The sequence below is a fragment of the Rhyacophila brunnea genome, unplaced genomic scaffold (genome assembly GCF_057557595.1).
Source record: "Rhyacophila brunnea isolate RB1 unplaced genomic scaffold, BYU_Rbru_1.0 scaffold_5, whole genome shotgun sequence".
NCBI classification, from domain to species: domain Eukaryota; kingdom Metazoa; phylum Arthropoda; class Insecta; order Trichoptera; family Rhyacophilidae; genus Rhyacophila; species Rhyacophila brunnea.
Window position 1 is genome coordinate 8,611,512 of NW_028233170.1, and position 16,348 is coordinate 8,627,859.

A 16,348-nucleotide genomic window follows, 5' to 3' on the forward strand; every position below is an offset into this window, starting at 1 on the left:
AACCCCACTTACTCTGCCAAATAAACCAGACGGGCAGTGATCTAAAGAATCTTAAGTGGTAAATTGCAACAGCTTTATTTATCTCAGTCGCTTGAAGGACGTCTTTGAGTCGTCATCTTCGCGTATTCAGCTGCGTCAGACCGAACCGGCGGCGATCTATTTTGACTTTTCAAAATTATTTGAGGATAATCTGATAAATCTTACATTCACAGATTATGTTAAATAAACTACGTCTAATTTTACTATGTTTTGTTTTCTTTAACTACCTAAGTCAGGAATGGTAAACATAATATGACACGTGGCCAAAGTTTGAATTTAAATCCAATGATTTTTTTTTAAATTTACTTCGTCTGGCGACACTAGCTTAATTTATTAATTGACAATATATTTGAATAAGTAATATTTTTTATCGATATACTGTTAGCAATATGTCTGCAATTGTTGTTTTAATTTAATAAAACGTATTTTTTTAGTAGTACTTACTTATTCCACTTTTAATCAATAGATTAGGTCCGGTTTTTTCCGCCTCAGAGGGACATTTTCAAGTTGAAAATTTCCCTCTGAAGCGAACGAAACCGGTCGTAATCTATTGATTAAAAGTGGAATAAGTACTACAAAAAAATGCGTTTTATTAAATTAAAACAACAATACAATGCAGTTCCACCATGAATTGGCAGTTAACAAAATAAAAGAAATATGTCTGTAAATAAAAAGGAATATTATTGCAGAACGTGCTTTTAATAAAAATCATTACCTATAATAATATATATAATACATATAATATAAGCGATAATTATTTTATTTTTCTAACATGTGACTATCTTTTTTTCAAGATTTGTTCAAGACACTTCTAGAAAAAACTCCACTGTCTCTGACCTGAGTAAATGACTATTTTCGCTCATAAGCGGAGCATATGATCCTCCATAGAATGGAGTTTACTTTAGTAAACATTTAACAAAGAATGATTGTTATGCATTCCTCCAACACATTTGATCCTTGCTCTAGGGTCGAGAAATACGGATAAATTACCCAACTGGCGCAAACATGAAAATATTAGGGGTAACGATGGACCAAAAAATATAAATAAATACTTTCTTTTACTATAAAGTACTTATTAATAACATAAAGCTTTTAAAATTGTGCCTTTTGCAGTAATTGACATAAGTTCATACTTAATTAATTAAACTACCTATTTAAGGAGTAATTTTATTGTATTCGATTACTTACTTAGAAATAAATGTTGGGTAATACCTATACTAAAAAAATCGTGAACCCTTCAAGTACAATTGAAAAAATAACATTTGATTTTTGCCAAACGCGGTCTCTCTTCCACCGAGAACTATCCAATAATATTATGTTTTAGATCTCCGCCTATTATGACGGCCAGCCAGTGCAACTCGATACAACGGCCGATGGGTGACCAGAACCACAAGCAGTCCGTGTCGATAGCAGCTCTTGTGATGCAGTGCGTATGGTGCTGGCCTTTCACCCGGGAGCCCCGGGTTTCATCCGGTGAGGACACAATATATGTATATGATTTTGGGTTTTTGTGATTGTTTCATTTCTATTACTAAATACATTACTGTTACACGACACTGCTGTTATTGGACCTCTATACATTTTGTAGTGTTAAAAAGAATAAATATGTATATATACTTACTTATGTTTCTTTAATTAAAGCTTTAAAAAGAAAATGTGTATTTCTGGAAGAAAAATTAAGCGGGGGAAAATGGGATCACTGTGCGTTGAAAATATCAATTCTGAGTTATTTTGATGTATTTCGGCTAACATTGGTCCATGAGAGTCTAGCGACAGTGATTCCCTGTCCTGTCATAGGGTCATGCACTACTGACAGGTAGCAATATTCTAAACGTGACAAGATTCAGGGAAAAAATGTAATGCCCATTGAAAATTTTGAGAACAGATTTCGTGGAAATGGAAAATCTTTAAATAAACAAAATTAGATTACAGTGAATGCGATTTGCATAATACTAAAGATATTCATTTAATTTTTCCGCGATTGATACGGAAGTAGAAAATAACGAATTAATGGGAATGGGACAACTGGACGCCAGGACAATTGGACGCCGCACTGTCGTAGACACGTAAACAGAACGTAGACGATGAATTTTAATTAGTTTCTATCTACTACTTAGTAGTTTTAATTCATTTTACTCTTAACATAATGTTTTTTTATTGCGGATTGAGAATTACCATGCCTAAGGCTTTATATAAAAATAAAAAAAACTCTTTTTTCGTTGGAACATAAACATATGCACGATTAAATCATTATTTACGTGTGCATATTTAAATTCTGACCAACTATTAAATCATAATATAATAATTTAAATATAAATAATAATATATTTTTTTAAGTACGTATGAGTACATAACGTCTATTTATTTTTGAATTGCGTGGCGTCCAGTTGTCCCGGGGCCAAATCGTCCTAGACCCGAGTATCTACCCAACGAAATTAAATAAAACTTAAGATATTAATATGGTAAGGGGTGGTACAATTATTTTGAGTCTGCTTGAGGACAACACTAGGCATAGAGACGTTAGTACCTATCTAAAGATTCTCATACAATAATATAGATGAAATGCATTTACGTACAGTTTTTAAAAACAGTGAGTTTTCCAATGTTTTTCACTGCAATCTCGTAATAAATGTGTTTTAAAAATAACAATACGATAATATGTGAATCATCACTAAACCGGGCAGCGGTCACTTGCCAAATTTAATAAAGACATAACATAGTCTTATACTCACAAATTGTACTTTCACTATTTTATTAAGTTTGGGCTACATACCTTTATCTGTTCTCGAAGCTCAGTATACGATAGCTCTGAGCTTTCGTAAGGTGCCATGATTCGCTACCGTAAAGCAGCATCGTCAGAATGCAGGCGTCAAATAGGCGGCATTTGGTTTCGACCAGCGCTCGAAATGGAAGTTATACGAACCGAAGCGCTCAATAATTTGCCGAATATATTAACATACTCGTAGTTATCTAATTTTATTAAGTATATTTCATAAAAAAACCCCTCAGCAAAAAGCTCAGATTATCAAATTTATTTTTTCCACGAGACGGAGCGATAATTTTGGAGATCTTATGAACTGCAACCAGTCACTTCGTATCGAGTTGAATGTTGCTCCAGCCATTCCCATTGAGATTGCGAGATCTCTTTGCAAAATGCTATCTCCCGTGATGTGTACCCCCAGGATTTTGAAGCTGTATACTGAGCTTCGAAAACAGATGTTTGCGGCGGATACGCAGTGTGCGGGGTGATATGACTTTAGAAGTAACGAGGAGATAAGAGAAGGCATCAAGCAGCCTCTCATCACACTGAGAAAGAACCTCAACCCAGCTTGCCTGTTCTTCAAGCCAACCGGATTCCGTCGTTTTGGAAGGCCGCCAAATACTATCTATAGAGTGTATACGGCGGAGCTATCCCGTAGCTGGTATGACCTGGAACGATGCAAGAAGACTGGTTAGCGACAGGGATTCTTGGAGGCGCCTATGCACGAAATGACTAGGTACCAGTGACGTACAGTGATTTTTGCTTGTAGGGATACTCGTAAAAATATATTTATCTAAGTACTTACTATTTGCAACATAATATTATCTGTTTATATTTTGTAACCGAATTAGTCTCAGCGGTTGGACGATGGGGTATTTGAACTAGTAATGTGAGTTTTGTAGAGACCTCTGCTATATTCTAAGAATATTAACGTTCTAATACTACTATATAACTATTAAAGCAAGTATAGTTTAGTAAAAGTTGCAATAAAATTGCATAATATAATATACTAAATATTATTACATAGATGTACTTTATCGACTATTTCTAGGAATGCTCGCCATCGACAGCATCTATGGACTGCACGCCACTGCTAGGTACGTATATTGGAACTATTATGATCGTATTATAACCCACGATAGCCGCGTGGTTTAAGCACCGGTCTATAGTGTCGAGGGTCCCAGGTTCGAATCCTAGGTCTGGCAAGTACACATATTGTTTTTCAATTTGTCTATGAGTCAGAGTATGGACCTAATAGGTTGAGCAAGTGGCTGACATCCATTTCTCGTAAAAATAAAATCTTTTAATACAAACTCCACTATGTGGGGGCCCATATGATCCTATTAGGATCGGACATGGTCGAAAGAAAGGAATTAAAATGAGGCATGTTTTATCGGAGGTTTTTGTAATTAATGATATTTTAATTTTAGTGGTAGGTATATAGCTTATTTAACATTGAAATGTTTACTAAACGGTACGGTTTATTATTATAAACAAACAGTTTTTTTAAATCACAAAATTGTCACATCGAAGATTTCAACAGCTCAACGACGATATATTATAGCCCATATGAATTTAGTATAAGATTAGGTACAATATTGGATTCTACGATCCATCCAACATTTTTTTAAATTACCTGATTTTACCTCTGAAAAATTAGTGTGAGTTATTCGTTTAAAAATCAGGCCCTTTATTGGTCGGTGGTATCTATGCAGCCAATTAGGTGTCAGTTGATTGGCAATGAACAGCTCGCAGTCAATGAGGTTTATAATACCAAAGCGCAAGGTTAGTCTAAACGGAACTTGGTATATTTACGATTTTTGCCAAAGAGTGGACAGTGCCCAACCGCCGAGAGGCATTCTGGTCCAGGATAGAGGAAGATAGAGGAGGCTAAGACCCGCCCTGAACTGTTAGGCTACTGATGATGATGGAAGAAAAAAAATCAGACATTACAGTTGTGATCAAATTAAGATGCATGTCACGTCACTGTCACGCTGTCACGGCGACAAATTTAGTCTATGGTTTTGTCATTTTGCAGAATATTTTGAACGATCACCACCTCTCTAAATTCAATTATAGAGAGTGCCAACTCTAATGTATTAGTATTTTGAATTATTATTGATTATTCATGCTAATTTCAATTATTTTAACAGTTTCTACGTGTACCATAAATAATATTTTAAATGTAACCCAACCTGTAGACAATATTATTATAGAAAATATATAGTGCCAACCACTTAAAACAAAAAACGTGATTTTAATATGATTCGAAAAAGTGTAGACATCTATAAAATGATAAAAACGTTGAAAACGTCATGCAGGTATCGATGCAGTGCAGTTCAAAGTGAGGTGACCTCATTGCTATTTTGGTGATTTCGGTAGATTTTGCTAACTGACAATGTTCGTTTAAAGGTTCAAAATGTGATACGGAATGGGACCGTCAGTCTTATAACATTTTAAACACCAATAAAAACTACATTACACACTTTTTCCCGTAGCGGCAGTTTACTGTGACGTCACGCGACATGCACCATAATATATTTCGCGCTTTGAGCTCCACATTTTCGGTGTTTATTAAGTAAATTTTAATAGTAGCTATTTTTTAAACGTGTCTTATTTTGGTTGACATATTACTTCAACTGTATGTAGACGTTATGTGTGGACAAAATACTGCAAGTCATACTACCCCAATCCTTTGTGTTGTGAATTAGGTATGCATGCAAGTAAAGCTGTTCAAAGAAACGCGGTTAAATAAATGGCAATCTACATAAAATTACGCCGAATCAAAAATTTACCTTACAGTCTTTCGAAAATACTTCAAGAGGCATGGCGTGTTTTTTTCTTTTTTGTCATTTTAAAAATCACGCGATGTAACTGCGCGGGTGGAAAGTTTCTAGTCAATTATTAATATGCATTGTTATTTTGCATACAAATCATGCGAACGTGGCGCTACAGCGGGTGGTGTAGGTACTTTGTGTGTATTCTATCTAATTTTAATTTTTAATACTACACTACTTTTTACTTCATCATGTTCGATCCTTAGAGGATCATATGGGCCGTTACAGAGTGGAGGTTGTATTAACAGTTTTTTTTACGAGACATTGATGTTAGTCACTTGCTCAACCTATTAGGTCCATACTCTGACTCCAAACATAAATTGAAAAACAATATGAGTATTTTCCAGACCCAGGATTAGAACCTGAGACCCGCGATACAAACAAACCGACGCTTAAGCTGCTCGGCCATCGTGGGCGTTTTTAATAACAGTCCATAATTCGTATAAAAAACATCGAACGCCCCCATACGTAATTTTCTGAAACATCGGTGAGATGGATTTAAGTTTTGTACTATTCCATTTGTACTATTTCATTTGAGTGGAGTGAGTACTCAAATGGAATAGTATAAAACTTTAATCCATTAGAATTTAAATTCAAATTCTATCAAGAACCTTCGCTCGATAGTATTAATAATGTAAATCTGTTTGTTAAATTTAATATAGGTATGTGGCATAAATCTATGAGATTTGTCTGTACAATTGATATACCTATGAAAATAAATCCATGATATAAAACTGTGCGATAAATCTAAGTGATAATGATTCTGTAAGATAAATAATATATGAGATGTAAAGTAAATCCGTTTGTTAAATTGAATGAATGTGGGATAAACCTTATGAGATATGTCTGTATACCGTGGGCATGGCCCCCACAAAGGGGGGCTGACAGGGCTCTAGCCCGGAGTCCCGGGCTCAGAAGGGGCCCGGTGAGGCGAGTCGACCAGATAAGTGAGATAAACACACATCACAAATTTGCTTTAATACTAAAAAATTCGCATGCGGCGCTATTTTTCTTCAATAATATTGTTATTTAAAGTTATATGGTTGTACGATACAATTTTTAATTGTGTATCAATACTCGACATCTCCATAATTCAAATGGGTGTATTAAAATATACAATAAAACATACACATTAATTTTACCGCATACAGCATTTGGAAAACGCTACTGTGGAGCGTCACACTGCCTTTATCCTTAGAGATAGGTAGGGGGGCCACCAAAGATCCAAGCCTGGGTGCCCTCTTCACGATGTGACCGTGGGTACCAAAACTAGTCTATTTCCAATCATAATAATTTGTATAATATGCATTTAAAAATCCTCAGCTTAATTATTCGTGAATAACTCAAATGACATTAATATATTATGTAACACTTATATAATCATTAATCATTAATCATCTCATTAAATTATTATTTTGTTTTTAAATAAATGATTTAATTAATTAATTAATACGAAAGACGTGTGACGTTTCACAAAATACTAATGTATAAAATTACGTGAATGAACAAATTAATGAAAATAATGAAGATAAATAAAGTTTTACAAAATTATAGGTACATGTCACATTTTATTGGAATATACAATTTATAAATTGGCAAGTAGGTATACCTACCTACTATTAATTTTATTCTAATCGGCAAAAGCATTTGCAACGCTATTGCATATTGGCAGCCCGTAGTTGTAACGTTCTGAGTTATATTTATTACAGCATAGTGCATTCTACATTTTGCATAAGTAACATTACTGCACTGCCAATCTCCTTAATTTTAATCATCCCTAATTGACCGTCTGTCAGATTGTTTCAACAAGATACGTCTGACGACCTGTACTCCAACGTCATGCCTAATAATAGACGCTGAATCATATTGTTGATGATCGTAATATATCAAACAAGGGGTGCTAAAATCGAAACTACCAGCAAATCTTTTCAATATAATATTATCTGATTTCAAAGGGTGATATTTGTTATACAGTTATTCTAAGATAAATCAATCAGATTATATATTGTATAAAGTAATTACATTCAGACCCAATGGTCGTTTTTTGACTTCTCACTGTGCTGAATACGTCCTATGGGACTGCCCAGGGAACTCAGAAATAATGGGAACTGAAATACACAACGGGTAAGGCGATAGCGGGTAACTGACTCGAGTAAGAAAGAATCCGGGTTAAACTTACACACGTGTCAAGAATACGTTTTACGTCGAATACTGAAAACTGCTCTCAGTTTATGCATTTACGCTCATTTAATGTTGGTGTATTACACACACTATTGCACGTGCATAATGCGTGCTTCATTTTCGTAGGACACTCACACATTCATGAGCCTGCTTCACCATGCGGCTTATTGAATATAGCCTATCGGTATTCTATTTATTATCTGTTCTGTGGGACTGCCCTTTGATGGGATTCGATCGAGTGTTGCTGTTGAACACGCCCAATTGAACACGCTGACTTGATAATATCAACCAACTTTTCTGCATCATATGGAGTATGGAATAATTCAAATAATAAAAAGAAATATTCCTTAATTTCATCACTTTCAATTCTCAACCGCTTGCGTGGGGTATAAAGGACTTTTGATTTCTCTAAAGATAAATGACGGCAGAGCAAGTCAAGATTTTTTTTCTAAACTCTTTATTTACGCACCACGGTGCATGATTACTATATCTGTACCATGCGGCGTCGTATCGGGACAAGAAAGTGTGTCACTAAAATATTTTCGTTCATATATGTTATGGAAATTGGCCGAGTACAAATCGAGTCTAAATCACATTGGGTGGGGAAGAGGGACCTCAAATGATGCATTATTTGGAGATGAAACAACATCCCCGTGTTAAAATAATTGATGTCGTGCCTTTATGTGATTATATAATAATAATTTTATTTATTCATAATAACAACAATATTTATTCATTTTCAGTTATTATGAGCAAACACGAGTTTTTCTCATGCTGCCCTCTGTCGTGTCTATATGATCAAAATAGGACTACATAATATATGATAAAATAATACTACGCAGACAAAACGAGGAAAATCCGACTCGACTCTGGAATTCATACACTTGGCCGACCACGACACTCAGTAAATATCTTCAGTACACTATTTCAAATACTTCTAGCGTCTGTCTTTTTCTTGTAAAACTCGGAAATACCTACGAAAAATTTTAATAATTATTGACAATAAGTAAATGCCTAGACAGTGAAGATATACCAACCTAATTATTAGTTAGAAAATATATCAAAATTCATCCAGTTGTATAGATAGTTCGAAGTCTATTATAAATAATGATATTTTTTATTAGTTATATGGCATCTGTATAGATTTGATCCAACAGTTATTTTTGTAATCTCAAGTGATCCATATCGTTCGCAACTAGGTACAAAACTACACTTACACATAAATCATCCAAATTTGACTGTTTTGTGTGTAAATTGATATACGTGCGGTCAATTCTGTCATTTTGATTTATTGACAGTGGGATTTCTAAAAAAGGAGCTGTACTAGAAGACATAAGACAATATATTATGTGTATAAAGAGGGCATTCATTGTAGAGCAGAGGTTTTCGGTACTTTCAGGCTTGATGAAATTGCTTTTTTCTGTGATCATTATATATATTGCGATCCATGATAATATGAGTGTTTGAAATATTCTTCTAATTGTTCGACCCTTTAAAATAAAGATTGAAAAATTACATATCCTTATAAAAAGCCCTTCGATACATTTTAATGCGCAGAATTTCACACCCCGTCTTGATCGTATCTATCGGTAAAACGGTTTTTTTTAAAAGATATTGCAACGATGAGATATATATTAGCAAGTGCAAGTAAAATTTTGAAAAAAAAACCTGTCATCAGTTAGTAATCAATTAAGATAATTGATATTTTGATTTAAAAATACAAAACCGACTGCCATAATTAACGTAATTTGTGAAGCGATTCAAAAGTGTAACAACTACTAGTTAATTTGGCTCAATTGATAAACCACATAGGCGCGAATCCAGTTGATGCGGGTTCGAGTCCTACTGGGCGTCGCATTTTTTTCAATTTTGTTTTCTAGTAGGGAGTCGTATATAAAGATATCTGATGTATTTTAAAACTATGTGTGTTGATTAATGATGAATTTGTAAACCCTTTAAAGATAGGAAGCTAATATTCGGAGCTTCTTTTTCGTCACAATTATACATTGTTTACATTTTTATAATAATATATATTATTGATTTCTTAAACAATAATATATATTATTGATTTCTTAAACAATAAACATAATGGTTTCCGAAGTAGGATGGACAGTAGGAATTCTGCTTAAATTATTCATGGTTTTGATGATTCTTTCCATAAACTTCATTCTAACAATGGAACACATATACGATCTTTGCCATGCAGAATCTGAAAGACTCCGGTATTCATAATTATATTTTGAGTTTCAATGGGGAAGTTATCTGAACACTGAAACCGACACTGACTACAATTCACAAATGAAGCGCTTAGTTTCAAAAGCCCCTAAAACGGCTTTTTAAATTATTTGAGTTAGATATGTAGTTAGATGGATATTTTTGTTACGTATATGATGGCCAAAGATTGAACTTTAAAAAACGCCAAAATTCTTCAATACGTATGATCAAAAATTAGGGTAAATTTCAAAACCCGCTAAAATGGTTGGGTGTGCTTTTCAAATACCTTTTCAAATTTAATGGAAAGCCAAAATACTCTTAAGAATGTAACGAATTAAAAAATAAATACATTAAGTTCACAGTTTAATGAATATGATTTTTCTCATTTTTCTCAAAATTACCTAAAATCGTTTTTCTCATTTTTCTTAGAACTATCTAAAATCGCTTTAGTGGCTTTTGAAGCTTCATATTTGAGTTGTTTTGCAGATATGGGTTATCTTTTACAATAAAATTTATAAATGTAGCAGGATGACCAGTGTTGCCATTTCGTGAAACAAATATTTTTATGAAGAAGTGTTGCACGAGTAATATATTTACACACTTTTATGTAAAATTATTGTATTTGACATACAACTTTTTTGTATGAAAAATATTGGTGAAATGGACATATTATTATTATTATGTATTTTTTGCGTATGTCAACTCAATTTCATAAAAAAACTGTACATACCTACAATATCTTTGCACGAAAACACCGATCTAATAGTAATCTTAAATTAATTGGATATTTATATACATAATATAATATGATGATATTAGAGTAATTAGCATGTTAACTAGATTTAAATGGTCTCAAGTCAGTTATTATAACGATATAGATACGATCGCATTAAAATTCTATCCCTCTACTAGATTAACGACAGACGAGTTCGCTTCCTGAAACATCTATTTCCGAACACGCATAAATAGACTAGACGGAAAAGGGATTGTCAATTTTATCGCGAAGTAGTTTCATTTATAAATATCAAAATCTCTCAATGTTTCCACTTGATTTTATAACACAGCATTGGCATAATATAAGTCAATGTAATAGGGCCAATAAACAATCTTAGCAAATCCAAGATATCCTAAAACACGTGCCGTGGTCGGAGGAAAGGATACATGCACATAAAAAATAATACACATGTAAACATTTATTGTCGTTCAGTTTAATGGCATTTAAAGAAACACGGTGACTCTTTCATATGTTTTGCCAATGTCTTAACTACGGACACAATAAAATATAAATAATTACGATTATTAAACGTCAACAAGATAATACACCATTTCGTATTATGTGGGTGCATTAACTTATGTCAAGGCCTTCTCCTATATATAAAAATCTAATATCGAAACCGAAATGTTAGAAATTGAATATAGATCAGACAGTAATAAAAATATGTAATAATCATCCTTATTACTGCTAAAGTTTATTTCAATATGCGCTGTAAATACATGAATGCAGATGAGCGATAATGATTCTAATGTAAGTGGAATTATTTATTCATTTATATAAGTAGGCCTATTCTTTTAGTGTAGGGTCGTTTACGAGGGTATTTTGTTGTATACATTAGTAAATCGAGGTATATACTTCATACTATCTATAAAAAAATATCAGTGGCGAAGGGTGGAGGTAGGCTATTAAGATTAACCATAAATAGTGCATACTAAACTTTGTCAGTTATACTCATTTGTTTTCATTGAAATAAGACTACAATTTACAAATGGTGTTAATTAGTTTTTAAAAATCAATTAAACCTGCGAAAACCAAGCAATAGATAATAGTCAAAAGATGCTCGTCTATCTATAAAATATCTAAAATTATGCAATTAAATCATACATAATTTTAGATATCTTATAGATAGAATAATATTTTTTTATCTACTATAGTTTGGCTTTGACAGGGGTTAATGCATTTTAAAAAAATGTACCAACTATGCGCAAGTATAATTTGCATTCTTAATCCAACGAAAAAAATAAGTATGAATGAAAAAGTGTGCACATGTGTCGTATTGCTTAAAGTACAAAAAAACTATTATGGTTTGGTTTAGGCAGGGTTTAATTGATTTTCAAAAACTAACCAATATAATAATTGTAGTCTTAGTTCAATAAAAACAAATACGTATGACTAACAAAGTTTAATGTGCACTATTTATGGCGGATCTTAACAGCCTACCTCCACCCTTCGCTACTATAAATATATATATATTAATTAGATAGAGAGTTAATAAGTGTGTTGGATGATAAGAGGCCGATAAATAACGAGAAAAGATGATTCTTGATAATTATTAATAAGTGGATAGGACAGCGGTGGAGAATAATAATTGTTATTATTAAAATCACACCGTCATGCGAAAGGAAAAGGGCGATAAATCTAAAATCACGACTTCCCTAGATATCAAAGTACAATTATTATATTATCAATTATTATAAAATAGCGATGTCGAAAATATCAACTTCACAGGAGAGAACTTAAAAAAAATAAGCAACTTTTAAATACATATCCCTGTTAGATGCAATTGTGTATATCAACGGTGATAAGCAACGGTGAGATAAAGTGAAAAAAGTCGATTTTGAGATTAGTATGCACAATTGATTGCTGAAAGCTACACTCACTGATATGTATATATTATTGCCCCATTTAAAAGGAAAATTGTACTTTTGAATTTATTGAAATTGTCCTGTAACTTCACCCACAGTAAAGTTAATAATGTTATACAAAACAATCTTACCAATATCATTTATTATAAACCGCAGAAGAAAACAAAATAAACATATAATTAACTAGTAGGTATAAAAGTTCAATTATCTCGAAATAAGTATTTTTTACTTATGTGGGATACCCACCATAGAAAACTAATATATTATTATGTAGGTATATATTATATATATGCGTGTGTGTGTGTGTGTGTGTATAAATGAATAATCAACTAAAAGGCGACTCCTAACTATTTATTTTGTTTATTTAGTAAATTGAAAACGATAAAACAATACAAGTCAATTTATTATTAACTTAAAATTGGTTGTATTTAATTGATTTTGAAACAAAGTTATTTTTGTTAATACTACTTTAGTTGATTTATTTAGAGAGTATTATAAGAGCCAATAGTTAAAATTTGTCGTAATTAGTATGACAGCTTTAGCAGTCTATGCGCGGCGGGCGCGATACCTGGAGAGATGCAGGTTCAATTCCTGCGGGTTGTCTTACTTTTTTCAAAAAGATTTTTTCTATTGGTTATAATACATTTTTTCAGAAGTGTTTTCAAAATTATGTATGTTCAATACTTAGAATATTACATTCTTAAATCTTGTGAATTATTCGTTGAATAAAAAAATTACTTTATTTGATTAATTTACTTTGACAGCTGTCGCGTGCTATAGACCCATCTTCGGAACAGTCGACTATAATTTAGATATGGTTAAAGTCGACCGTTCCGAAGATGAGTTTATAGCCCGAAACGGCTGTCAATGAAAATGATTCAATTAAAGTAGAATTAACAAAAATAACTCTGTTTCAAAACCAATATAATGGCGTTCCACGTAAACACCAGTTCAATTAATATAGTTGCAATCTCTAATGTTTCAATTGTTTGTTCGTTCGCTACAAATGTTGGGCTTCGTCTTGCGTACTTCCCGGGTCTTAGTTGTTTGTTCTCACGAGGAGCAGAACTAACCTGCCATTGGTGATGCCAATTGGTAGAGCAATAACTCTGTTCAACCAAATTGCTTCGGATGTTGATATATTCCATCTACGTGAGAATGAGTATAGGTGGACGTTATTTTATAAATTCTTAAAATAGGGTCTGCTTAACTCATCCGGTGTACTTCCTTGTACCTATATACTTCATATTTTTTGTATTAACACATTTATACTATAGAATAACTTAATATTGCATAATTACAATATTACATAATACTTTTTTAATAATATTTATTTGTTTCTAAATGTCATGTTGTGAACGTCTTAAACTTATAATTTGTAATGTCCACAATATGTAAAATAAATTAAAATTGAAATTAAAAATTGAAATTAAAATTGAAAATGTTATTAAATTGTTAATTTTCAACGAAAATCGACTTTACATAGTTATCTCCCGAATAACATATAACTATTTGAATATATCTATATTTTTATCTAAATACAATATTCCAATATGTGTCACTAATGCCAGCGCTCCATTGGCGAGCCAAAAGTCCGAGGACAATAAATCGTCCGATTTGTCTATGCCCTGCTACTGATCAATGAACGAATAAAAAAGTCGAGCTGTCAAAAGTCAAAAATTGCGATTATCGTAATGTCTTCTGATAACCCTATAATTTTGTGTTATTTATATGTAGACTTGCGTAAAATAATATAGCAGTGAAAACAACACAAGATTTACGTTTTCTTTTATGAATTTCATAAATAAAAATAAAAAAATAATTGGTAAATCTCTCATTTTATAATGTGTAAATTAACAAATAAATCAATGAAAATGTTTAAAACAATTACAGATTTTTTTGCGGTCCGAATGATTGCGTATTAATGTCAAATCAAATTTGCATTGCGATCGACGGACGAAGTCTGGCAACTCGGAGGTAAAATATCAAACATGTTTGAAATCCAACGAGCCTGGTCTGCGGATTAAAAAGTCCGCAGACCTGGGGTGCTCCACGCGAAAAAAAAGTCCGAAGACTGTAAATCGTCTGACTTGCGTGCCAATGGAGCGCCGGCATAAGTATCTTCAGTGAAAAAATGATGAATCATAGTTTTTTTTATGCAGTAAAACTAATAATTGATAATAGTTGTCGGTTTATTGAAGGTAATAAATAAATGGGAAATATTAGTGATAGTGGTTTAAAGTAACTTTTAACTTAAGTATTGTACTGAAGAAAAACTGAAGTATTGTAAAAACTGTGGCAGCGGACTGTTTACTGGCAGGAATGACACTGGAAATAATATCCTGTATGCGTAAATACGCACAAAAATATCAATGAAATCTTGAATGAAATATTACTGGCAATAGACATTTGTTATAGGGTGCTGAGGCACGCGCATAGTCAAGAATAGTCTTGTCGTCACAAAAATACAAATAGGACGCGCGTCGTTGGCGTCTCGACGCGTCGGTGGCGGAGACGTTAGCGTCGGGTGCCCTAATATCAATACGCTAATGCATTCAGCGTATACATAACAATATTAACATCTAATCACATCAAATTATTGTCTATGACATCACGTCAAAACATCACTGACACTAGCGATCGAAAGCGCAAACAGATGTAGACGAAAGTTTTTAAACAAAACAGAAAGCTCTCAAAACTTAAAAGCGACGTTTCATGTTGTGAAATAAAAGGACGGATTTAAATCACAACCCAGATTTCACTCAACTTTTCATTTTTTTTAAAGCTTGTTACAAAAAATTCTTCTCTTAGTGAAGATACAATACCGATCTTTAAAATAATTAAATTCAAAGATAATAATAACACGTTGAATCTGATTTAAAGAAAGAGACACACTTTTAAATAGTTTTCTGACTTTGTTATCTAATCAATACAGTACTTCTTGAACTATAAAGATCGCTAAGTACTAACCACTGATAACAAGAATTTGAATATAATATAAAACACCGACAACGGTTGAATATTGTGGGAAAAGAAAAGAGGATTGTTACCTATTTAAATGTTTGGAAAAACTGTTCAAAACTCACCAGGACTGTAGAGGTCGGCCAACTCTCTGGCGCCGCGATGTTTGGGACCCCATCTCGGCGAGCGCCCGTCCGCGTCTCCTTCTTCCGCCATGGAGTTCTCGAAGATCTGCCGGTCTGTTTTGACCGGCGCCAGAAACGTGGTGGCCATACTGCTGGCGTAGTCCAGCTGGTCGGGGGAGGCGGCCGCGACGAGGGCGGCTAAGCCCCCGGAGCCGCCGCACGGGGGCACGGGCAGCGGTAGCACCATTCTTCCGCAATGCGATCGCGTCGTCTTCTTCGCCACGGGGCGGGCGGGGTCATGAGCCGCGGTCGCACCAAGGCGTCACAACCATCACGTCATGCTACCGGCGCGACACTGGGCGCCCAGCGACGCCGGACCCGCGGTGTTGCCAGATGATTCGATATCAGTAGGCTTCTTGACAGAAGTAACGTCTACGTTTATTTTAAATGTAACCTTGTAAATAGTTTGCGAGAGATGAACGGTTGTTTCATGTTTGCACAAACTACAGGAAATTTCACCCTTCAGGCGCGTCTGCATATGTGCCGAAACGTCAAAAGGTTAAATCTTCAAGATAAACACTTTTATTCTG

General features: G+C 33.7%; 1 protein-coding gene across 1 annotated transcript in view; it reads right to left on the reverse strand.

Annotated features, from left to right (window-relative positions):
• Kua (Plasmanylethanolamine desaturase Kua) overlaps window positions 1–16,115 on the reverse strand; it is a 100,130-nt gene extending 84,015 nt beyond the window's left edge. Inside the window, exon 1 of the mRNA XM_085956150.1 lies at window positions 15,759–16,115. Within this exon, the coding sequence (XP_085812276.1) occupies window positions 15,759–16,005 (247 nt within the window). The 5' untranslated portion in view covers window positions 16,006–16,115. The remainder of the gene's footprint in view (window positions 1–15,758) is intronic.
• Between the last annotated feature and the right edge of the window lie 233 nt (window positions 16,116–16,348).